The sequence below is a fragment of the Nanorana parkeri genome, unplaced genomic scaffold (assembly GCF_000935625.1).
Source record: "Nanorana parkeri isolate BGI_ZX_2015 unplaced genomic scaffold, ASM93562v1 scaffold574, whole genome shotgun sequence".
NCBI classification, from domain to species: domain Eukaryota; kingdom Metazoa; phylum Chordata; class Amphibia; order Anura; family Dicroglossidae; genus Nanorana; species Nanorana parkeri.
The window spans coordinates 210,202-235,889 of record NW_017306842.1 but is presented as its reverse complement, the minus strand read 5'-3'; the positions used below and the strand labels follow the sequence as shown (position 1 = coordinate 235,889).

General features: G+C 37.9%; 1 protein-coding gene across 1 annotated transcript in view; it reads left to right on the top strand.

The window, feature by feature from the left end:
- The window catches only part of SEMA3E (semaphorin 3E), a 129,358-nt gene extending 104,031 nt beyond the window's left edge, over positions 1-25,327 (top strand). Inside the window, exons 8-17 of the mRNA XM_018562369.1 lie at positions 1,859-1,973; positions 3,776-3,845; positions 5,775-5,919; positions 9,720-9,942; positions 12,274-12,365; positions 15,062-15,103; positions 17,117-17,283; positions 19,202-19,269; positions 22,668-22,807; positions 24,863-25,327. Of these exons, the coding sequence (XP_018417871.1) occupies positions 1,859-1,973; positions 3,776-3,845; positions 5,775-5,919; positions 9,720-9,942; positions 12,274-12,365; positions 15,062-15,103; positions 17,117-17,283; positions 19,202-19,269; positions 22,668-22,807; positions 24,863-25,318 (1,518 nt within the window). The 3' untranslated portion in view covers positions 25,319-25,327. The remainder of the gene's footprint in view (positions 1-1,858; positions 1,974-3,775; positions 3,846-5,774; positions 5,920-9,719; positions 9,943-12,273; positions 12,366-15,061; positions 15,104-17,116; positions 17,284-19,201; positions 19,270-22,667; positions 22,808-24,862) is intronic.
- Positions 25,328-25,688: the final 361 nt, after the last annotated feature.

Here is a 25,688-nt window from a genome sequence, read left to right as displayed (position 1 = left end):
TTTTGAGTACAGTGAGGTGCACATTTTGGAAAGAGAGGACAACTGGTTCACAAGAGGCTTGAAAGAGGCCATCTACATCAAACAGGGGTGGGTCCTTCAACACATCTGTCTACTATATATTAAGCCATTTGAACATCTCTATTAGTGATGGGCAGGACACCCGCGTGTTCGGTTCGAATTCAAACTTTAGAACATGGAAAAGTTTGAATTCAAACTCAAACTCAATACAAGTTTATGGGGCTAGAACTTTGAAAATCAATTGTCCCCATTTTGAAGGCTTATTTGCAAGTTATTGGCCATAAAAAGGGTATAGGGATTCTGGTACTGACCTGGGGGACATGTATCAATGAAAAAAAAAAACTTTTAAAAATACAGTTTTTAGAGGAGCAGTGATTGTTAAAGCCCCTTAACCTCCCAGGCGGTATTCCCGAGTGTAGCTCGGGGTTACTTTTCCATACCATAAGCGGTAACCACGAGCTACACTCGGGAAAGCTGCATAGCATTTACTTACCTTGTCCCTCGAGCCGCGCTGTGTTCTGCGGCCGATGCCGGCTTCCGTCTTCCGGGTTCCGTCGTCTGCGAGCGTACGCTGCGCAGGGGAGCGGAACCGACGGGATATTTAAAAAAAACAATTAAAAAAAACGACAAAGACGAAAAACATTTGAAAAAAAAATAGACCGAAAAATGGCATAAAAAAAATTAAAAATCATACCGCCAGGGAGGTTAAAGGGAAACAATAATAATGAAAAAGTCCTTTAAATATCATGCCTGGGTGGTCCACTTAAACTGCCTGTAAAGTGGCGCATCTGTACAATGTATAGAACCTGTTGCAGCAAAAATTACATTTATAAATTTACATTTTACATTATAAAATTACATTTATTTGTGGTCAGGTGCAGGGGCCCTGACAGTTCGTGTGTTCGCCGAACATACAAACTGCTGATATTCGAGTCGAACTCATGCTCGACTCGAACATCATCCCTAATCCCTACACCAGTGTTTTGCCAACAATTAAAGTATACATTGGTAGATCTTCAAACGAATGTTCATATAAAAATGTTTATATGTTAATGTTGATGGAACTTTTGATAATGCCAACAGAGACTTGATGGATGTTGTTTGAAATTTTGTTTGATTTTTCTTCTTATTTGATTTTGGAATTAATGGAGTTTCCCAAATGAGAACATTTTTTAACACGCTCCTTCAAATTTTTTCACCACTGTGGTTGAAATTGATCCTTGATTTGACCCCAGCAACTATTAGAAAAATCTAACTAACATCCCAAAATCAATTTTGTTTGTTCAAAATTAATTCACAGGGTTATTCACAAAAGGGCATCTGCAAAAGAAGTGAACAATCTAGGCCAAAATAGCTGATTTGGAAAAATTCTCCAATTTATGTCACTTTCCAGTTCAGCTATGTTGTCCTAGATCGTTCACTTCTGCTGCCATCTCCAAACGCTTCACACTTTTGTGAATGACCCTGTTAGTGTGTACCCTACTTAACAGTTCAACAATATAAATTAAAGATTATACACCTATGCAGCTTCATGACCCCAAGGATTGAATTATGTAACTAAAACGGGGTGGTTCCAGACCTTTTACACCTCCTATTCCTTACTTCAACAATCAGCATCTGTTTTTCCATGGTGATTGGATTAAGGTGTCTGCATTATCTGTGTAGATATAAATGCTGGGGTATTTTCTTGAAACACATAAGAAGTGGTTCATATAAGCTAAGAACAGTTTTAAACATTACAGAACAAGTCCAGTTTTATGTAACTAACTACTACTAGCTATACCCTGACCTGATAAATAAAAATCTTTACAGAAATATAAATTATTTTTCTTTTTTTTAGAATGACATTGGAGGCCAGCGAATGATGGTAAATAAATGGACCACATTTCTTAAATCAAGACTGGTTTGCTCAGTGCCCGGACCACATGGGATTGACACACACTTTGATGAATTAGGTAAACTATTTTCATGTTTGGGATGTATAGCTTTTACATTTTTTTTTATATATATTTGCAAACATTATACAGTGTTTCACTAATATGCATATTACAAAGTCCATATCCATGCTTGAAACATTTACTTCAAGCACAATTTGAGGAGCAATGTTTCAAAAACAAGTGTATAATAGCAGTTTTATGTGATAACTAGAGTGCTGGAAACAATTCTTCTTTGAACATTTAGCCATAGGATTAGGCAGTTGTATTGCATTTAGTGGAAATACTGTATGTGCCTTTCTGCAATTATTTTGTTCCAAGTAGCTGTCCATTAGATATCAGTGTAACAATCATGAATGCAGATGTTTTGTTTACTGCACAGATTGTAGAGATGTTTAAACACAGATAGCAATGGGGCAATTTAGGTGGTCACAAGGGGCCCCATAAATAGTTTAGCTGTTTCCATTTAAAGTACACCTTTCATGTACATAGGCTGCCATTGCTGACCTCCTTCTAAAAATTTTTATTTAGCAGGCTTTGTCTGTACCTTTGCATCACAGACTAGAAATAAGCATGCTGTAAATGTGAATAGTGGCAGAAAAGTGCCAGAATTCCTTATCTCTAGATTTGCTCCATGGCAAAGCTTTAAAGCCAGTGCATCAGCTTGACAACCAGCAGACTAGAAGTCTCCAAAGGAGGGGTTAGCAAGGGCAGCTGACATAACAGGTGTACTTTTGAAAACTGGCACAAGGAGGAAAAAAAATATCTAGGACGTTTTTTTCACTGAACTTATGGAGATGTCCTTTGATTACATGGGCTGTAAAAATTATATTTAGTAGACATGTGCACTGCCAAAAAATTTGTTTCGTTTTGTTTCGTTTTAAATTCGGATTTGTGTTATTTCGTTTTTCAGGATTCGGGTGTGAAAGTCAATTCGGATTCGGAATTCGGATTCGGACGAAATTCGGTAGCGTTAGTACGAACGTTCGTTTCGTTTTCTGTTCTTATTCGTTTCTTATTCGTTTCGTTCGTTTGCAGCAAAAGTGACATTTGAGGGGGAAAAAATATTTTTCTCCTATATTTTTATATTTAAAATGTTTTAATTTTAATTATATATTTCCAAATATTGTGAAGTATGCTATAGTATCCTAATAAGGAGTAAAACAAAGTAAATAAAGCCATAAGGAGAAATACATTGTAAGACAATATAGCACAAAACAACATACGATTGTGGTTCTAGACACTCCCTTTCTGAGCCTGTCTTCTGTAATTGTTGTCTTTACTACCCTTTGCTATCTGTCACTAACAAGCAATCAGGAGTGTAAAAGTCTCACCAAGAAACATTTGGAATGGAAGTGTACAATGAGAATTTGCTTAAAGCAGGAGACATTTTGAACCACTATGAGGCAGGATCAAAGAGTGACTTCATGCAGATGTAACCCAACATTGTTGTGTTGCTGGTTGCTGGTAGATTGACCTAAACTGATCACAATGAAAAGAGAGAAAGCCCACTTAGGAAGAAATTATTGCATAAATACTGTAGGAAGTAGCACACTTCAGTTTCAACTAAAGAGATACTTGGGGTATGGAGAATTGAATATACTGTATCTGAAGAGTAGTATAAGAACCTCAACAACGAGAAAATATTTAAACACATAAGAATACTACTGATTTTATTTATTAAGCTACTGAAATAACTGTTATAAAATAAAAGGTGTTGAGAATGCTGTTATTGTTTAGAATGCATGATAGACAATGATTATCATTATTATTGTTTTATTAAGTGCAAATATTTTATACACATTTATTTTTATTAAATGCAGAGGATGTTTTCTTGATGCACACCAGAGATGGTAAAAACCCTGAAGTATTTGCTCTGTTCAGTACCACAAGGTAAGAATTATATATGCCAGAATTGTAAAGTACAGTTGAGGGAAATTGTATGGCCTGCTCAGGTATATGACTGCAGTGAAGTTCCCACTATATTGTTAATGGTATTTTTATCTTTGTTCATAGTTGAAATAAAAATGTAATATTTTGGGGCACCAAAACTGCATTCACATTTGTTTTTATATGTTTTTGCTTGTATAAACTACTGTAACATAGGCCTTTTGTACACTAAACAGCTTTCTCTACCACTACTTTTATTTCATACCTGATTTGGTAAGTAAGTTTGTATTATGGCATGGTACTTCACAGTTGTTTGGGTGCATCCATTTTTGATTGCAAGTAATTTATCCTACCTGAAAACTAATTTAACACTCCTGCTAAGACCTAATGCTAAATCGACAAGTTGTGGTTTACCAAAACCTAATCTATATGCTTAACCCTTAACTTCACCTTATCTTAATACCCACTTCTAAATCTCAGCCTAACCATTTACTATAACCAGTAATATAAGCTGAAATACAACAGGGTGACAACATTATTTTCACCAAATAATGTTGCATCATTATCGATCTACTATGTCACAAGTTTGAGGACAGGATATGCTGAAGATATAAAGTTCTAAAAAGATGTAAGAAGTATGTTTTAAATTGCTTTTGCTGAAGGGTGTTATCATCACTGAATAAGTAACCCAAACATGGAAACTTTGGGGTCTATTCACAAAGCTGCCGAAGGATCTGGCCGTAGCTTCGGCCGATCCTGCGGCTAGCTTCGGCCCCAGGACCTCTTCGGTTCAGTAGAACCGAGGGGGTGCTGTACGGGCTATTCACAATAGCCCGTACAGCTCCCGATCACAGCCGAGCAGTGAAGCAAGCCGATCTACGGCTGATTTCAGCCGATGTACGGCTGAAATCAGCCGTACTAGCCTGAAGTGAATAGCCGAACAGTGTTCGGCTCACTTCACTTCTGATCGGTCATTCACTCGGCTGCCCTCGGCAGCTTCGTGAATAGACCCCTTTGTGTTTATTCTATAAGCTGCTAAATTATATAAATACATGGCCTGCTTTTAAAGTCAACAGGAGATGGCACTGAGAATGTATGAAACATCGCCAAGCTTATTAATGGGCTTTTGTATCTAATCATCCATAAGCATCTAATTGCTAATATGCAATTATGAGTATCTAATATGTATGTGCCCAAGTAATTTTCTAGCATACTGAATGTAAACCATGTCACTTATAGGCTGGTTGCAAACATTCTCCATGTAGCTAAACTGGGTAGAATGGTACAGTAGTATGACATTTAAATATGTTTTATAAGTATGCCTAATTTTCTACTCCTGGTTTAGAAGTAAAGCCTTTCTTCCTGCTATTTAGCCAATTCCAATATTCCAATTTGCTGTTACTTTACATCCGTTGTACATTTTTTCTGTTTCTTTGTCTGTATATGGTCCTTATGTATTCTTTCTTGATTTAGTTTAACTGATTAGTGATTCCAAAAGTACTCATATAAAAACAAGATGGTTACAAAAGATCTTGTCTAATGTTCGTTTGACAAGATCTATGAGCATTCACATTTCACTGAGTGATCATATACTGTCAGTGACATCTGCATGTCCTGGTAGGCCATTAACCAACTTCTATTATAAATAGCTAGAACACACCTTTTAATATCTTGCTAAGAGCTGATCTCTGCATTGCACACAAATTCAGTCAGATGTTCATCCACAATAATCCTAATTTATTATATCAAATAATCTGCATAAATGTGTGTGCATACCTTGCGGCTATTATATTTGTTTAATTACATGTGATGCCTTTTTGGTCTTGACTTGTTGATGTTCATGTTTACTCCTCAGTTTTCTGAGGTTTCTACATATATATAGTATTTTTGTGTTAAATATTTTTTTTTAATGCATTTGTTTTTGTTTTTCAGTAATATTTTTAAAGGCTATGCTGTTTGTGTTTACCACATGGCTAGTATACGTGAAGCATTTAATGGTCCGTATGCCCACAAGGAAGGACCAGAGTATCATTGGTCAATGTATGAAGGCAGAGTACCTTATCCAAGGCCTGGCTCAGTGAGTTTTTTGTCATTAACGTACAAGTGAAATGCTCCTGAATGACATCCAGTGCACAAGTGTCATAAAGTAATCCAAGAAACTGTCCCTGACTGAGACAAATCCTGCATAATTTGTGCATACCCCCTCAAAAAATCAATCCCCACCACCACCACCACCACCACCACCACCACCTTCTTCAGGATCACAGAATGTTGTGCTTGGCAAGGGCTCCTGTCAGCTGGCAAAACACAAGTTCAAAGAGAAAAAGCCGACACACATCCACAGATCCTCACTTCCTTATGAAAAGATTATTGATTAAAAAGACATATACATTCAAATATGACAAGATGGCATAGTGCACTGTGATAGTTAGCGACAGAGGGCTTTCCTGGTCCAGAGCCATGCCACAGCCTTTGGTGTGACCAGCCACTGAAGACTCACTTTAGGAGTTAGCCTATGGTTTTGGTGCAGATAAACCTGGGAAGTCATGTTCAGGCACTAAGCTCAGTATTGTTATGCTTTCCAGACCTTGAGTTCTGTCTCAGTCAGCCACAGAGCATAGTCTCCAAGTCCAGAGCCATGGCATAAACACTGGTGTGACCCAGTGTCTAAATATCAACTTGGTGAGCCAGCCCTTCAGGCTTAAACACAAGCTCAGAATAGCTTTGAAATCCTTACCCACTCCTAACTGAACTGCTCTTTTGCAGGTTATTATGGTCTGAGACCTTCAATCATTCAGCTCTGCATTATAGCACTATCCAGACCTCTGTGTATGGTGTTAGTAAGGTACAGGACACTCTACTAGTCTAGAGCTGTGGCACAGCCCATACTGTGACCTAGTCTCCTCAGACTCATCTAATGAATAAAACCATCTAGCTGAGTGGATTGAGTGAAGAGAAGTGTGACACATGTGGGATTCCCGTCCTTTCTTTTGTCTTTTCAGTCTGGAAGAAGTACTGTTCTGTTAAGACTCCTGTTTCAATATCTGGTTTCACTGCCTGCCTATAGGGTTTAAATCACCTATAGTTCCTTGCTTTCTGTAACTTGCATTAAGCATCTTTAATTTACCTTTTTCTGGCATTTTTGCACTGCTGTGTCTTTGTTGACAGCATTGCTTGGGTATTTTGTGCCTGGATGGAAATCCACACTTGAGTGTCCTGTCCTGCTTACTCCTGAAACCCTCTCTGCTGTGGATTACTTACCCCTTGGTGGGTTTCTACTCCTTATAATTCTTGATTTTCTTTTAAGCCCTCTCTCTGTCTGTAGGGATTTCCTAACTTCCTAATAAACATGAATCATTTTTAAATACTTCGGTAATTTCTACTTCATACAATGGTACAGAACATTATGTTAATCCCTAGTGCCTTCTACTCCTCTCCCCTCCGTGGAATTACCTACATATTTTAACTGTAAAATGTGTCCTACATCCTCACAGGTTCTTGCAATAGGATTCTAAAAATGTTATCTTATTTGGATATATCCCATGCCATCTTTCTCTTGAAAGAATATATGGGATTATCTGAAAAATCATTTTCAATAGTTACCAGTAAAATTGCTGATATTTCCTTATACTGAGGACTATCCCTTTCCTCTCCCTAAGAATAATACTCATCCAGCCTGCTTTTTCAAAGCAGTCTATTTTCATATTCTCCGATATTTTTTTACATTTGATCATTGGGAGTCTTTTGCAAGGTAGATTGGTTAACTATCTATCCTGTACCTCCCTAAAAGTAAAAAAAATAATATTCTTTATTATTCCATAATCGTTTCCCTTACTGGTATATATTGTAAACCAGTAGTCTTAGAGGGACCTGATTCCTTTGCCATACTAATTCCATAGTAATTTATGACAGTCCAAAATGTATTTATTCTTAGAACCATATATTTTGTACTCAGTCAGGCAAGGTTTAATATAGTTAACATATTTCTTACTATTTTGTATATAAGCAGCATGGGGTTTCTCTCATCTCTCTGCTATTTTTGTTCAGCTATTGGCATTATAATTTAACTTAAGCCTGCCTACTTCCAGTGTTTTTTATCACCCCACTGTCTCCTTTTTAAGGATAGTGGGTTGCTATCCTTCTTTTCTTACTCTAGCCCCATTTTAATTTTCTGTTCAGAAAATATATCCCATATATCCATAAATATCTCTTTGAGAGATTACATCCTCTCTGTGTGTAATATAGACCTCCCTTGTCCATATGGCAAGCTTTAAAGATATCTTATCTAAGGTTCTAACTATTATATAGTTGGTTAATATTTTGATGTACATAGCATTGCTTCTTCAAGTACTGGTTCATGCCTGCAGTTTGTCTCTACATATAAATATAAAAATAAAGAAAATAAGATTGTGTTCAACGTAAAATATTTTGCTTGGAGTTCATTGATAAACACAGGTCCTGCTCCTCTGTGATTTTGGCCTTATGTACTGCTTGCTCACAAAACTAAGGCAGGATGGTTGAAGGTGGGGGCTGTCTTAACATTTTTTGTTTTTTCCAGTGGCCAAACCTGCTGCAGGTGGCAATATAACGCACATGTCATGGAGTGTCCTACAATTCTGTGTCTCTAAAAGAATTTCAAGTAAAATATTTGATTGTATGCACAACAATCTATTTTTTTAATGGGAGGCCATCGTTCTACTTTAAGTATTTTAAGCTTATTCAAGATAATGTATTTTGAACTAAATTCACAAAAGACATGTTACCTGCCAAAAATAACTACCAGCCTTCTGCAATCATTTTATGCTATTTCTTTGTGCCTCCAGCTGAGCTAAATTATTCAGTGTGGAACGGTGTGACACATCAAACTAATGCAATGCCAAGCAGCAATCAAATTGCATGTGACTACTAATTAAGACATGGAATCTCACTAAGGAACAGTCTCTGTGTTGGATGCATGAAGTTCTAAACTTGGAAATATTAATGTGATTGTTTGAGGGAATGAATATGTAATTACCCAAGTATTGACAGAACACATTGCACTAGCCCTTGGTGGGAGTTCAACTTGCGGCTCCTATGATCTACAGGTCATATAAGTAATATATAATTGTAAGTGATTTCAAAGCATCAGCTGTCAGGTGTTTGGTGTGAATGTCTGATGTAAAATTATACATTTGAAAAAAAACTAAGTAATATTATATTTAAAATACATATTTGATATTTCTTTTAGCACTAATCTGGATTTCTGTCTAATAATTCTTATCTAGACTTTCAAAAATAGTTAGACAATAGGACATTTTAAAAACTTTTTGAATCCTTGATAAAGTTTGTCAATCCTCGATAAATTTGGAATTTTCCAAATGTATCTGTTCTTCTACTTTGCTTACATCTCTGTCCAAAAATCTAAACCAGAATGATGAACTACAACTGCCCCAACAATGTAGTAAATATTTAACAATAATGAAAAACACCATCAAAAAGTAAATTAAAGAAAATAATAACAGAGCTATGTCACTTTAAAAGATAAACTGGGAAGGGGGGCATGGGTGTTTTTTTTACTGTTTTATTCATGGAGGAATACAAAGCAGAGTGCAAATGTACTAGAAAACAATTTTAGTTTAAAATATTCAATATATATACATTATGAATATATTGATACACTATGGGGTCTATTCACAAAATGGTGAAGAGTGTTTGTTCTCTTCTCCTGTCTTCTCCAAACTCTTCACCCTTTTGTGAAAAGACCCCTATAGCTGTATGTTTTTACTTAAACATTTAAAATATATAATGCTCTGCTTATGTACCAATTCCGAGCTACTTAACATATGGGTGATATTAAAAACAATTGCCATTTACCTTTCTGTGTTATTTGATTTCCAGTGTGCAAGCAAGGTAAATGGAGGTCATTATGGGACTACCAAGGATTATCCAGATGAGGCTTTACGCTTTGCTAGGAGTCACCCTCTGATGTATGAGATCATTAAGCCTGTCTATAAAAGGCCTATTCTTGTGAAGGTTGATGGAAAATACAACTTAAAACAGATTGCTGTAGACAGAGTGGAGGCAGAGGATGGTCAATATCATGTTATGTTTCTAGGAACAGGTAAAAGGCTTTTTATATATGGTGTTAATTGTTTATATTAATTAAAATTTTTAAAAGGCCTTTACATTTGTCATATTTAAAAAAAATAAAAAGTACATTAACAAATAAAAATGTATGCATGTAATAAACAAAAAAAAGTGTTTTATTTGTTTAAAGCTTATGAACTGATATTGTATATAATAAATTCTTGACATTACATTTCTATTTTACAAATAAACTTATGACCATCTTCTTTTTTTATGGCTGCCTGGGTAAACTACCAAGTTAAGATATTGTGATTTGATTTATTAAAGGAGTAGAGGCTGTTCACCTTGCAAAGTGGTAAATATTTTGTTTTGAATATGCAATCATGTGCTAGAATAAATACTGTTTTTTAAATATTTTTATTGCACATTATTGGACATTTAAAGTTATTTTTTTTGCTAACTTTACAAAGTAAATATACACTTTGCTAGGTGAACTGCCTCTACTTCTATGGTAAATCAACCCCATTGTGCCATGTTTCCCTTCTATAGGTCCTTCAGAGGAGGGATACACCTCCTACTTTTCAGATATATTCACCACACAGCAGTAAATTAATGTTTAGAAAAGGTGAGAAGTAGCTAAAAGCTTGCTGGTTGTAATAATAATAGCTAAAGCAGTGTTTCTACCAGCCCAGCTAGTTTGTGTCTGTGTCTGTGTGTATGTGTGTGTGTTTCAAGTAACTGCCCATCTTAACTCAGTCAATTAGTAATTTTAATAGTGTGCCTTCTGCTTTCCTCCCTAATGCTAGCAACAAAAGGAGCTGAAATACTTACATGCAGGTAGCACCAGCTCTGTCAGTTCCCTAGTGGTATGATTGTTCCTAAAAGCTCTCATTATACAGCCACGACAAATTTGGACCTGAGTAAGGATGAGACACTTATCAGTTGCTATTTAGTTCCTCTCTCAGTTATGTGATTGATCTCATGTTTAAAGATTACAAGCTATACAAAAGTCTGCCAGGTACTAGTACATTTATTTAAAGCAAAACCAACAGTTTATAGCTGGTCATTAACTGGAAATTCTTAATGCATGTCACTGAAGAATGTGCCGAATCATAATCCTATACAGGTGCTCTGAGATTTATTTTTCCATCAGATGACCAGTTGGGACTATTTACAGCACCTGTTATCAGGCTAAAGAATTAACATGACTAATAAAACATCTTAAAAACACAGTAATTTTATTTAAACATGTAACCCTGCAAAAAATGTATTTCATTTTGGATGGATTCGGATTTTTATTTTTTTCATTTTTCGGATTCCTGATCAGAAATTCAGTTCGTTATTTCGATTTTGTATCTGTCCGAATTTTTGTTTCAGAAAGATCCACAACAGGAAGTTACAACAGGTAGACCGTACCTGTAATGCAACCCCCAACAGAAAAAAAATCCATCCAGTTGGCCAGGGAAGTCATATGTCCGATTTAGTTTCATTTTGAACAAAATTCTGACAGATCCAAATTTTTTATTCACATTCGGACGCAGCTGAAAGTCTGAGTTTAACTAAATTCGTACAACAACCCATATAGAATACAACTAACTTTATGGGGGTTATTCACAAAGGAGCAGAAGGATCCAGCCATAGCTGCGGCTGATCCTTCAGCTCTCTTTGGCCGCTGGAGCCCATCGGTTCAGTCAAACTAAAGGGCTGCTGTAGGGGCTATTCACTATAGCCCGTACAGCCGCCGAAGGTGGCCAAGCAGCTCAGCTGAGCCGAAAGCATATGCTTTGGCAACCCTGAGCCAAAGTTACACCGGAAGCGAGGCGAACGACCTGCCGAAGGGCCTGCCATAAGCCCCGCAAATGACAGCTGCGTGGAGCCCAGTTCTTGCGGCTGGCTCCGCCCAGTTCTAATGACAGATCAGTGTGCCCAAATGACCTGGGGATGCTGATCTGTCATTAAACAATAACAACTGGGCAGAGGCAGTGCAGCCAAAGGCAGCCGATGTATGGCTGATTTCAGCCGATGCACTGCTGAAATGAGCTGTAGTGAATTGCCGAATGTTGTTCGGCTCACTTCACTTCGGCTGGGTTATTCACTCGGCTGCCTTCTGCAGCTTTGTGAATAACCCCTAATATGTCTACTTTCATTATTTACCTTTATTTATCTCATTTTATTACAGCTAAACATTTACAGTATGTAAAAGTATCTTTTTTAACTAAAGTTTTATAGTTAGCCATGATTCTTGCTCATGAGAGATTTTAGACCTGCAGTAGCTCAATCTGTATATGTGCCCTTGATCATGCTAAATAGATCTAACATTAATTTAATCACAATGTTCTCCTTTCCTCTATTTCATATACACTAGATAATGGAATTGTGCTAAAAGTTATTACCATCTACAATCAGGAAAAAGAAACTATGGAAGAAGTTATCCTTGAAGAACTTCGAATGTTTAAGGTATATTTTTGGCAACATGTATCACTTCCTCATTTTCTACCTAGGCTTTCCATCCTGTAAATTCATTATCAATTACTGATTTATAATTTACTATTGCCACTTTCAAAACACTTACTATATTCTATTCAAATTTGGACTTTTGGACTTTGGACTCCCTCTCAGGTTTTTTTTGTTTGCCATTTGTGTCTTTTCAGAGAGATTTTCCTCAACTTCCACACAACAGAAATTAATAGAAAATCTCTTCAAAGTGAGGGAAGTCACCTCTTACAGGGTTATTCACAACAGGGTGAAGAGTTTGGAGAAGGCAGGACAAGTGAACAAGCTAGGCCAAAATAGTCACAAAAACGTTCCCCCAAAAATTAGAAATCCCTTCTAAAAAGATTGGTTCAACACAGGTAAATCAAAATTATTGATACAATATTTAATAGTAGAAAAAGACATATACAATAAACTCATGTACCAGAGACATTTAAAAACACTTAAAACATTCCACGGGATATATCCTGCATGATTATAACAATTGTTGCCTAAAAACCACCTGTGTGGTAAAGGACCATCTATGCAGGTTTCTGGATGATTGAAGTACTTTTCAAAAGAAACAATGTATCTGAGAATGTACTCACATATGTTGCAGTTCAAAGAGCTCGAGGGAAAATGAACCTGCTAGAATCCTGTGTGTAAAGATGGAAGAAAGACTTCGGGAGAGGTGTCCAGTATAAGACGATATTACTGTCAAAGAATGTAGCTCCTCAATACAAGCAGGAGCTGCGGATGCCCCTCTCACAGCACTTTCCAAAGGCACAAGATACTCCGTGGGTTTCAGTGAATGAAATGGAAGCGTCTTCTAAGATTTTGGTCTTTCGTGTGCGGCCGCACTGTGCAGAAAAAGAGAAAGACTACTTGACACTCCACGGTAAGATGCGCCTGGCAAGATAGGAGCCAGGAATTTACCCGTAAGGCCAAAATAGCCGGTTTGGAAAAATTCTCCAATTCAGCTCACTTTCCAGTTCAGCTATGTTGTCCTAGATTGTTCACTTCTCCAAACTCTTCACCCTTTTGTGAATAGCCCTATTAGACAAATGTCACCAGAACAAGTGTCCCCATTGGAGGATTTCCCATTACTTCTTGCTTTGGTGTCAACTTAAAATTTTGGATTTTTCATTACTTTCTGTCTCAGTGACAATGGACACCAGGACAAATACAGAGAAACAATCTCCATAATGGGGCTATAGACAGCATTAAAAACCTGACAGGGGTTCTAATCCTTCCACACTCCATCCAAGAAAAAAAGGTTTTGGCCTTACATACACTAATATTTTTCATATACAGTTTCAAAGCCTCTATAACAATTCTTTTTTTTTACTATTCTATGAGCAGTACAAATGACATACGTGCTCAGTGGAAGTCCAATAAAAAAATTCTTGTTTTAGAGCAAGCAATATAAAAAACCTGTGTCAGAGGTGTATCTACATTTTATTTCAACATTCAGCATTTTTTATGCGACAGGAGGTTAACTGAAAAATCTCCCTAAGGACTTATTTTCACCATGTAGAGTGCGTTTTTCCTCACCAGATCAATGCAGGTCTCATTAAGGGCACATAGACAACAATGTTTTTCTATGTGCCTCACTCACACCACAACACTGTGGAAATGTAAGCTGCAGTAAGTTGCATTAAAATGCAGCATGCATGCATAGAAATGCATGTAAATGCAATGCAATCCACAGCAACTGAAGGGAAGAAAAAAATTGGCTCAGCTATTTTGACCCATCCAGGGACCTGTCATGTAGCCATCTTTGATGGCACGTTGTGGCTGAGGAGAGCAGTGTGTCTGTTTTTTTGGCTAGTATTTCCTTTCCCATACAAACATGACAGACTTGACTGATATAAAACATATTGCGAGACTGGTTGTGCAATATAAGGAGCTGAATGACCTTAAAAAAACCTTTAAAAAATACAAAGACAATAGAATGAACGTCCTAATTTGGCTATAGATTGCAGAGATCTATGCAAATCTTGGATCGTAATCTGGAATCTGAAACAGACTGAAAAATCTCTAGACAACAGATGGCATGAAAACACATTGTGGTGTGCCTGTATGTGCATTATGATGTAAAAGGTACATAACAGATTTTTTTGGGTAGAGTGTGCAGGCAAAGCAGATGAGAACCTCTTCAATATTTTTAGATATGCTTAGCGAGTACCTGGTCAGACAGGTAACACATTTTGGTATCTGGTTTGGTAACACATCTGTTTCTGGACAGATTTTGTACTGCAGTACCAAATTTCATTCTGGGATCCACCATATTGGATTTTTCTGAGTCCAGGGTGAGAGCAGCAGCAACTCCAACTCAATGCAACTTACAAAAAACTTTTTGACTATTTTCTTTCATTTTGGAGTTCTCATAAAATAAAAAGCAACAGACCAAACCCCTGCTGGTGTTAGCAGATTTTCTGCAGAGTTATAAACTGTTCTGGTGCACTCACATGTGATAGATTTTCTTTACAAAGATGATGCATTTAACACAGTGCAATCCATAATGTTCTCCCCATACTCTAGACCTGGTCATTGTAACAGTCCATCTTTACAGTACAATCACTAGATATTAGACTGACATCTGATACAGCATCAGTCAAATTGCTATAATGAATCTCTCTGTCATCCACCCTCACTCTTATTGATCTGTTTTTCCACAGAATCCTGAACCTATAACTGCAATGGAAATTTCAGCTAAAAGGGTATGTTTTCAAAACCTATTTATATCACACAAAATATCATTTGAAAATGATTTAAATATTTGTTTTGAAAAAGAAACTATATTGTCTTAAGGGACCGTAATATACAGGGGTACGGGTACTCCTAGAATGAGATCCTAATAGGTTGGACTTGATGGACTAATGTATTTATTCAACCTCAAATACTATGTAACTATGTAACTATGTGTGTTTGGTAGGGAAATTACTGGCAATTCATAGGTATTAGCCCCAAAGTAATTAATAAAGAAAATGTTCACAACTAGAATGAAGCTATGCCTAATACACATTTGGATAAGTCCATTTTATTGATTTAGCTTCTAAACAGGAAAATAAACTCCTCTGCTGAAAAAGCTACGTAAGCCTTACAAATTGATTTACAAAAAAAACAAACTATTTTAGTTGCATCTGTTTATCAAATTTAAACAGAGCAAAGGACCAAGCAACTCATCCTTTGTGAAGAAAGCTTTTATTAATTCAAAAGTAAATAGACAGGTACTTACTAGATTAGTATATATGAATGTGCATTAATAAAACTGGACCATGTCAGGCATAAAGCCACTCCATTGCTACAGTCATCACACCGCATTTCTCCAAACACTGGCCAGCAGTGTGTGACAAGGGTAAAGACTAATGTGTTTATGGGGCTATGTCCCCTACTAAGCTTATGAACACCTTTCTGTTTACTTTTGAATTACCAAGGCTCACTTCAAGAGGACAAGGCACCTTGTGCTTTTCTCGGTTTATGTGCAATAGACTTCCCCCCTGCTTTTGACATGAGCTGCCTGTCCTCAGTGGGGCTTTTGGAATATTTATGGTGGTGCAGTGTGGTTATGTGCATGAAGGTTGGCATTTGCCAGCTTCAAAGATATTCGAATGGGGTGTATCAACTGTATGACAATTTAAATACCATTAAAATCTATACTAATGATAAATGTGATCACTAAAATCGAATGTAAGCTTGTATATGTTAATGTCCTTTCAAAAATGTTTCAATATTTATACATTATTCAGCTTTCATTAAAAGAGTATCTGGTAAAGCTGTAATGCAGGTCCTTGTTCAAGCACTTTCTAGTGTTTCTTAATTTTTCTCTTCTCTTCACTGGTGGAGAAAACAATTGTGCCAACACACAATGCATAGCCTTGGTCTTCATTTTCATTTCAGGAAGCCAGTTCTGAGCAATGATGTGCAGCTGATGTTGGAGCAGGTGAAGGCCAGGAGCACTGACTTTGCTGGCTGCACACTTGTTTGGACTCAGTGGGATTGATTTACTAAAGGCAAATAGACTGTTCATTTTGCAGGGGAAATTTCCCTTAGCGTTGTGAATGAGGTGATGCTCTGCAGACTTCCATCATCAAATCATGTGCAAGCAAAAATACAGTTTTTTTTATTTTCCATGCATGTGATTGGGTATTCTTTTTGAAGTGAACATTCACTACATACAAAGGGTTACCTTTGTAGAGTGAACAGCCTGCTTGCCTTCAGCAAATCAAACCCAGTGAATTAATAGACTTGCAGGTCTCCCTGGAGCCACCCTGATGTGCGCACTCCCAGATGTGTGCTTCTTATTCTGTGAGCCCTTGGACGCTGTGCATAGGACACTCATGCAGCGTGTGGCAAGGGTCCCACTCAAGTGCCGTACATAGGGCCAAGCATTCACAGTTTGGATGGGTGGGCAAGGAATTATGGGACATGTCGTTTCAAACACACTGCGCTCTCCTGAACAGAAGTTAGCATGATGTGCAGTAGAAAGAGACCAGGCCGGAAGAGTTTCCAAATGCAAAAGGTATGTTTTGCTGGATAGCAAAGGGACATACATTTGTTTAAAATTTAGTTACATAGAGTTAGAGTCAAACACTACTTTTTTTTTTTTTAAAGAGTGGTTTCAGAATCAAGTGTACTGTAATTGTCAATATTAACACTATATTTTTTTTAATTAAAATTGACCTTGATTTTTTAATGGAACAGTAATTAGTTTCTGGATTTTTCATTTTCAGCAACAGCTGTATGTTGGATCTAAATTTAATATAGCTCAAGTAAAGCTCCACCATTGTGAGATGTATGGCACAGCATGTGCAGACTGTTGTCTGGCTCGTGACCCGTATTGTGCATGGGATGGAATGTCCTGCTCCAGGTATTATCCCCTAGGTACACATTCAAAAAGGTGGGTAACTGAGTACAAGTAAGTATAAATATTAACTATAGAATGTTAATGATTAAAACATTTTTTGTACTGTTTAACCAATAAAGTAGTGAGAAGCCTGCCGGAGGTTCGGCTCAGCCGAACCAAATGTTGGATCGGCTGAGTCAAACTCCTTCTGCACTTCAGGTCAGCCGAACATGCTGAGCATGTTCGGCCGACCCGAAGCCACTCGAAGCAAGCCGATGTACGGCTGATTTCAGCCGATGTACGGCAGCTTGGTGAATAGACCCCTTATTGTTTTGCTACATCAATGTTCAATAACAAACTACAGTAACTGATTGTATTTGAGAAAATAACAGGCAGATATTTTTCTTTAACCTTTTCGCTACCAGAGTGTTTTTTGAGCACATGCTATAATCCACATTTCAAGGACTGAAAATGACGTTGCATCATATTAGTGCAACTCTTTATCAAACCCAAAATTTCAGTAACAAATACACTTAAGTTAATTTTAGTGCACAAAAACACAATACAATAACTATTTTTTTGTAAAATATAAAAGATGAGGATGTGCCAACTCCTGTTCACTGGAGCGGGGACTTTAACTTTTTTGGGGTGTTTTTACATTTATTTTCTTTAACTTTTTTTTTTTTTACTTTTGTACTTAACAATATTGCTATCACATAGGGGTGAAAGTGGGATTCTTTTAGATCCCCAATAGTACTTTATACTTCACCTCTTGTACTTCAAAGAAGCTGTTGAGCAGCTTCTTTCCCAGCTTCTCTAGTTGGGGAATGACAGCTGAGAAGCTGAAAGTGATGTATCAGCGTCACTTTCAGCTTCATTCAGCGGGTTAGAGATTGTGGAAAAGACATTAGTTGGTTTCTCTGCCAGCTTTCTGCCAACACCCACAATGCCAGCTCTGGGCATGCAGGATGGGCAGCGGAGCACATGAAGCAAGCGGGGTGCCAGGTGGTAGGAGACCAGTCAGCCGACCCGCGGAAGTGATCTGCTGGCAGATCAGCCACCAGAATTGCTTCCAGTATAAAGCCAACAGTTCACTTTACACAGGTAAACAGAGTCCCGGTGGTCTGTTTACAGGGGTCTGTTTCCAGCCAGTGCCATAAGGGAAACTGCACTGTTGGTAAAAGGGTTAAAGTGTATGTGTGCTCTGACAATACACTTTTCTTATCAGCTACCTTTTGGTATGCCAAATATACCACATAAAGCATTTTGTTATATCTGTTCAATAAATGCAAAAATGCCTGTTCATCTTGTCAAAGATTCAAAACTGCCCTGTGTCCTGTCACACTTTCTGTGTGTCTAATTGGCCCTTCTAGTTCTTTTCTTGGACTACGAAATAATTTTTTCCTATGTTGTAGCAAATGGGTTAAGGGCAGGATTAGGGTAGTTTAGCAAAAGGTAGCTTGGCAGGACTTACACCACTCAGTCTACAAACATGCTGTGTGCTTTAAGCCAACAGGAATTAGGAGTACATTTCTGGCAGATCAACAGGTATTTTTCTGTAATGTGCATTATTACAGATGTGTTTTTATACTTTTTTTTCTCCTGACATAAACTTTAATTCACAGGTATTTAAATTGCATGTTGCATGTTTTATTTTGTCAACCCTAATTTACTTTAAGAAACTGAACCAATTTTCTTGGGACAGAGTCCTTACCAAATTGAATACACAAAACTAAAAATAAAAATCTGTAACATATACAGGGATTATATGTATACAATAGGATTTACTCTCAGCTATTAATAGAGCTTCTAATTAAAAGCACATGAGCTAGTTTGTGAATTAGTCATAATCATGCCAATTGCAGCTGAGCTCTTGGAGCACTTAGACTAATATGCCCATATGAAGTATGTACATATAGCTTACACTCTAGTACATAATGATGTACTGATAAATAATTTATACTTTTGGCAGACGTTTCAGAAGACAGGATGTTCGACACGGCAATGCAGCTCAGCAGTGTTCAGGTCAACAGTTTAATGGTAGGTGAATATGCATTCAGTATACATATGTATACATTTTAAAGTTACATGGTATTGGGGTTGTTTCTGTGAAACTCCACACTATCAAGTGTTTTGATTTATGTTCATCATTTAAAAGTCATAAATGATTAGGACTGGTGCTAACTATGGGGTCTACTCACTAAGCTGCCGTAGGCAGCCGAGTGAATGACCGACCTAAAGCGAAGTGAGCCGAACGCTGTTCAGCTATTCACTTCAGGCTGGTACGGCTTATTTTAGCCGTATATCGTCTGAAATCAGTCGTACATCGGTTGGCTTCGCGTGGCTTCGGGTCGGCCGAACATACTCAGCATGTTCGGCCAACCCGAAGTGCAGAAGGAGTTTTTTCATCAACATCTGGATCGGCTGAGCTGAAACTCCGACAGGCTTCTCACTGCTGTTCGGTCTATTCTCATAGATGCCGAATAGCAGTGAGTGAAATAGAAAACGATTGTGCGAAGCTAGCAATGACAGCTAGTTCCACCCAACAGTTTTCTATTGGCCGGCAGTTCTGCTGCTGTCAAAAAAAAAAGAAAGCCTAACTCTACTGGGCGCTCCGGGAGTCTCCCGCTCCCGGCCTCCAAGGAGAGAAACACTGCTTTTTCTTTTTTTTTCTTATTCTGACACGGAGCCGTGTCAGAATAGAAAAAGACACATTTTTGGCCATTTTTTTTGGCCATATGCATTGCTAGATTCCTATTGGCTATTTCAATTTGAAATAGTCAATAGCAGACTAGCATTGTATCCGCCCTCTACGGCCAAAAATGTTTTTTTTCTATTCTATCAGCCCTTCGGTTCTACTAAACCGAAGGGGTCCTGGGGCCGAAGCTAGTCCAAGGATCGGCCAAAGCTACGGCTAGATCCTACGGCTGCTTCGTGAATAGACCCCTATGTGATGTTGCTTTTTGCCCTAATGAAAGTGAAATCATATTTTTCCTGTACAGGTCTTCCTTGCCCTCTATAAATTGTGCAACTAAAAAATAAAATAAGAAATCCAAAAGCAAATTGGCAATTTACAGATCTATGGAACCATGAGCTCAGAGTTTCCTAAAGTTACCACTGGACATGTACATGCTAAGGAGGGGGGACCAAAGAGGAAATTGTTTTTTTTTACTGCAGTTCCCTTTTAAGCCCAATCAGATATTAGAAGGTCCTATTTTTTTTATACAGAGTGGGGAAGTATTTATAATTTACAAAAATCAGATCTACCCTAAGAAACACAAAGAGGAAAATTGTATGGCTTACAATTTTAAATACGAAGTTATAACTGTATATATGTACATAAAGTTTAAAATGTATGCCTGATGATGATGGCAGTTTAACTGTAAATGGTTATAAGCAGATACAGCAGATTTCCAAGTAAGGTGGCAATAATCGTATACACTGCCTAGCAGTTCACTCTTATCTAGATATTCAGAAACATCTATATTGTCACGGTCTAGGGACCAGGGCACTAGGGTACGTGAGCTCCTGTGTTTGCGGAGTTGGTAGGAGTCACAAAGAGGCGGGATATCGGGGATGTAGGTCACAGGGAGAGAGGAACGAATGGTCTGTGCATTCTGAGGACGCACTAGAGGCGCAGAATCTAAGAAGGGCCAGGTATTTGACAGAGCCTCTAGGATGATTGGCTGCTGGACACCTTCCAGGTTGCGGCCCTCTAGCGCACCCACACAGACGCAAGGGACTAGTTGAAGCAGCGGGGAACTGGATACAAACAGGTAGGGAAGAAACTTGTAACCAAGGAGGAGGAAGACAGGAAGAGGGAGAGAGAGAGAGAGAAAGTCTCAAGCAAAAGTGCAACCGCACAGCAGAACAGCAGAGTATACTGAAGAGAATAGATAAGCAAGGACACCAGGGAAGGGTAAGCAGCTTAGAGGCACACCTAGGAGCAGGAAGGTGCAACGTACAAAAGTAAACGAGATGTGCGTGGCACATGCATACAAAGAAGCAGGATAACAGAGAGAAAAGTACACAAAGAAGCACAAAAGGGATGTATGCACACAGGGGGTGTGCAGACAAGGATGAATCCAACACAGCCACCAGGTAAGAGAGGAGCACAGAAATAAAGGGGTGACAGCAAAGCAAAGGAAGATACACTGGAAGGTAAGTGACGGAGTAGAAGTACAACAAGCAGTAAATAGGAGGAAGCAAACAGACAAAGACTGGAGAGGGAAAACACAGTAGAAGTAAGGCAATGAAGGCAGTTTGGAGAGGCGCACAGGTGAAGGCAATTAAGGCCTGCAACAATATACTGAAGGAACCACTGAAATACTATAGTAGGGGTGCAGAGAGCAAAGCAGGGGATAACGCCAAACAGGGATACCAGCTGGTAGAGGGAAGCCAAAAGGCACAGGGATCCAATAGCAAGCGCAGGGAATAGGATCCCAGGGGTAGTCAGAGACACAAGGGGTACGGAACAAGGCATAAGACTTGTTGCTCGCACCAAGAGCAACAAGTGAGGAAGTCCTAAATAGGGGAGAAGGAGAGCAGATTGGCTGCAGCCTTGTGAGACACCATAGGCTGACAGCCCAGAAAGGGAGCAAAGCGAAAAACAAAGTTCAGGATGTTTTGCAGGACACATTGTTGGAGAATAAGCCAATAGGGATGATTGTAAATGGTAGGCCCATAAAGGATGCATGTTAATTTAAAATAACCAGTCACCTTTCTTTTAAAGGTGGAGTACTTATCCTTACCTTATCACTTGTTTAGTCTGTTTGGGACATCTAAAAATGTGCATGCTTGTTCCAGGTCAGTAAGTAGTAAAGCAAGCATAATTACTACAGCACTGGAGCTTGTATCTACAATAACAAGTAAGCAGTTGCAGCTCATATATTCAATGCTGACAATGTCCTTTTAACATGCAGACTTGTGCATAGGGCAGACAGCAGTCTCATCTATAGGCTCCAAATCATTCATTGGCAATTTTAGAGAAGACTGCATCCTGTGCGGAAGGTCTCTTTTAAAGGAACATTTCATCTGCAAAGCCCTCTTGTAAATATGACCCAAGACTGAGCCTGTGCTTGCCTTTGGCTGTCAGGTGCTATTGAAGGCTACGGAGGGGCTCATTCCCACCTTTTATGATGAAACAAAGCAAAGAACATAGGCACACTCCATTTTCCAGCACCTATAAGGCTTCTGTACTTGACAGCACATTGTCCTAGAAGGACTTCACTCGCTGACAACCTGTACACTTATATATATATGTTGCCATGAAAAAGAATTGCCAATCATTGTACTGTAAGGAATTGTACACAGCAAAGATTGTAATGGTTGTATACTCAGAATGTTATCATTCATATTGTTTAACTACATACATGAAAACAGGAAAGTATATTGACTTTAGTAATTTGGAGGACCATCTCTTCCTATCATTCTTATAGGAGAATCTTTGACAAAGACTGAGGAGTACACAGTATACGGTGTCGAGCATAACACTACCTTATTAGAATGCATGCCACGTTCATTGCAGTCTAAAGTCATCTGGTTTGTACAGAAAGCACATGAGACAAAGAAAGAGGAGGTAATACAATTTTTATATGTATAAAGTGCATCTCAAACAAAAGTTTTGTTTTATAGTCTGACTTAATATTAACGAAAATTAAATGTGTCAGTTCACGTTTAATGATTTGATAAACCAGTGTTTTTCTCACTTTACTTCTGCTGTCTTGTAAGACAAGCTCATTTGTAGAACTATGAATGAAATGTGTAAATTCCACTCACCTCAATTTTTCCTGCTACGTAACCTGTTGCAAGTTTCATTTCTTGGACCTGTGAGCAGTTACGGCATCCTTTGTATGCTATATGATGGTCCTAGATAGAAGGCTAGGTAGCAATATGAAAGATATGAAAGTGGATTGTTTCTGGAGTTTTAAGAGACTGATCAGGGCACTGGAAACACAAAGGGTAATGTTTCCTAAAGTAAAAGTATAGTGCATTATCAGCAAGGACATAATTTGAGTTTACTTTTTTTGTGACTTCAACATTGGAATATGCTTTCTCTTCAATATTTTTTTTGATAAGCCACTAAAGTGTTTGTGCCTTTACTTTACCAAAGTTGAGAGAAAATATTTCCTTTGGTGAATATCTATGGTAAATCATAGACTTGCACTGTGAGAAGAAACAGTAAAGAACCACTGAAAACACTACAAAACAGGAAGCAGGACCTGTGTATGCAGGGAGTAAAGCTGGCCATACATTCTGCCAATTTCGGACGGTTCTTCAGGAAATTTGCACAGTGGTTCCAGCTGTTGGCACCCTTTTGGTCGGCATCCTGATCAGGTGATCGAAGAAGCCATTCTGAAAATCTTCTAATGAATAGAGCCAGCAGTCAATGTGCTGCCAGCTCTATTTCTGTACTCTACCAGCAGCAGGGCAAAGAGCTCTTAAGCGCTGATGAAAGAATCTGTTCTAATTTTTTCGTTCAGCCCATGGGTTGAATGAAAAAAATAGAACAGTGTATGGCCAGCTTAAGTTTGGTCCACTGTTTAAGATTATTTTCATCAAACCAATCCCAAAAAAATATACACCACCCCTATACATTCTCTTTAAACTCCCACTCACTTTCCAATCCTTTCATTCTACATTTATAGTGAAAAACACACTTAACATTTATTTTTTATCTAATCTTAAAGATTTATCCACTGTACATGATGACCATTTAACATATTTCCAATACTCCTTATCTATTAATTGGCTTTCCAAATGGGAGCTGCATTGTACCAGTAAATAACTACTCCTAGCCTAGTAACCTCAGGGTATATCTTCTCATTCCTGCAGTTGATCAGAGTGGTTTCCAAAAAACGTTGAATTTATTAGTTTTTGATGTAGGCTGGAAAGGTTAAAGTTTTTTCTGTCTGTGAGATTTAATTTCACTTCCTGTCTCAGAGACACAACAGCAAGTAAGAGTAAATCTCTCCAAAGCAAGAGGAAAATCTACACTTCTACAGTTGTCACTGGAACTGATGTATACATTGAAAGTTCCTTTGAAAACTCTTGAAATTTGAATCCCCCTCATTTTCTGTACTGAAAACAATGGACACCTGGACATAAATGAGATTGATGTACTAAAGCCAAATAGTCTGTTCAATTTTTAAGGGAATTTTCCCTTAGCTTACTGAATGTGGACAAGCTCTGCTGGCTTTCATCATCCAATCATATTGTTTTATTTTATTTTCCTTGCACATGATTTGGTATTCTATGCAAAGTGAATTTTCACCGCATTCAGTAAGCTGAATTCCCTTTCAAAATTAAATTTCCCTTGCAAACCGAATAGCCTATTTGATTTTAGTAAATCAAGCACCCTGACTCTATTCATAACTTCAAGAGTGTGAGCTTTAAATCAAGGGGCTTGCATAACGTATCCAGTGAGAATTTTCTTTTGCTTTCAGATTGGTCCCCCTTTATTATTTCTACTCGAAGGATTCTCTAATGTGCCTTTAAATAAAGGAAAATGAAAACACCAATAAAAACCGCATGATCTTCCATTTATAATTTAAACTTGCCATTTTATGTGCATGGATACATACCAGAAATGCACAGTATACAAGAATACTAATATTTATTTCTACTTTCATAGGTGAAAACAGGTGAACGGGTAATATTAACAGATTATGGGCTTCTGTTTCTAAAGCTCCATAGAACAGATGCCGGTGTGTATTTTTGCCAAACTATTGAGCATAGTTTTGTTCATGTAATCCGAAAAATGAGTCTCGAAGTTGTGGAGGAAGAACGTGTGGAAGAAATGTTTAACAAAGAGGAAGATGAAGATCCAGTAATCCAAAAAATGCCTTGTCCTGTGCAGTCCAGCATTCCTCAACCCTCTAAACCATGGTACAAAGAGTTCTTGCAGCTCATTGGATACAGCAATTTTCACAAAGTTGAGGAATATTGTGAAAAAGTATGGTGTACTGATAAAAGAAGAAAAAAGCTAAAAACTCCTTCAAACAAATGGAAATATGTCCAGCAACAAGAACGGCGATCACGTGGAAAAGCAGATAATCATCGCATGCCACGGAGCATATTGGGACCATAACCTTTGCATTTCCTTTTTTTTTATGACTGTGAAGGCAAAACTTTACCCTATTACTGAACAGTTCCAAATACAAATTTCTGAACTGAACGTGTTGTAAAATATCAACAAAACCTTTACTGTGTTGGCATTATGTACATATTTTTATATATTTTATTTTTTAAAGGGTTTTAAGTATGTCAGCAGTCATTATTTTTAATATAAAATGACTGGGCCTGTTTTTGGGGATGTGATATACTTACACACACACGCACACACACACATATTATACACACATGTGAGCACACACACATTAACACACACACACACACACACATATCTGAATACAGCAGTTGTTGTTTAGCCAATAAATAACACAAATAAATAACATAAA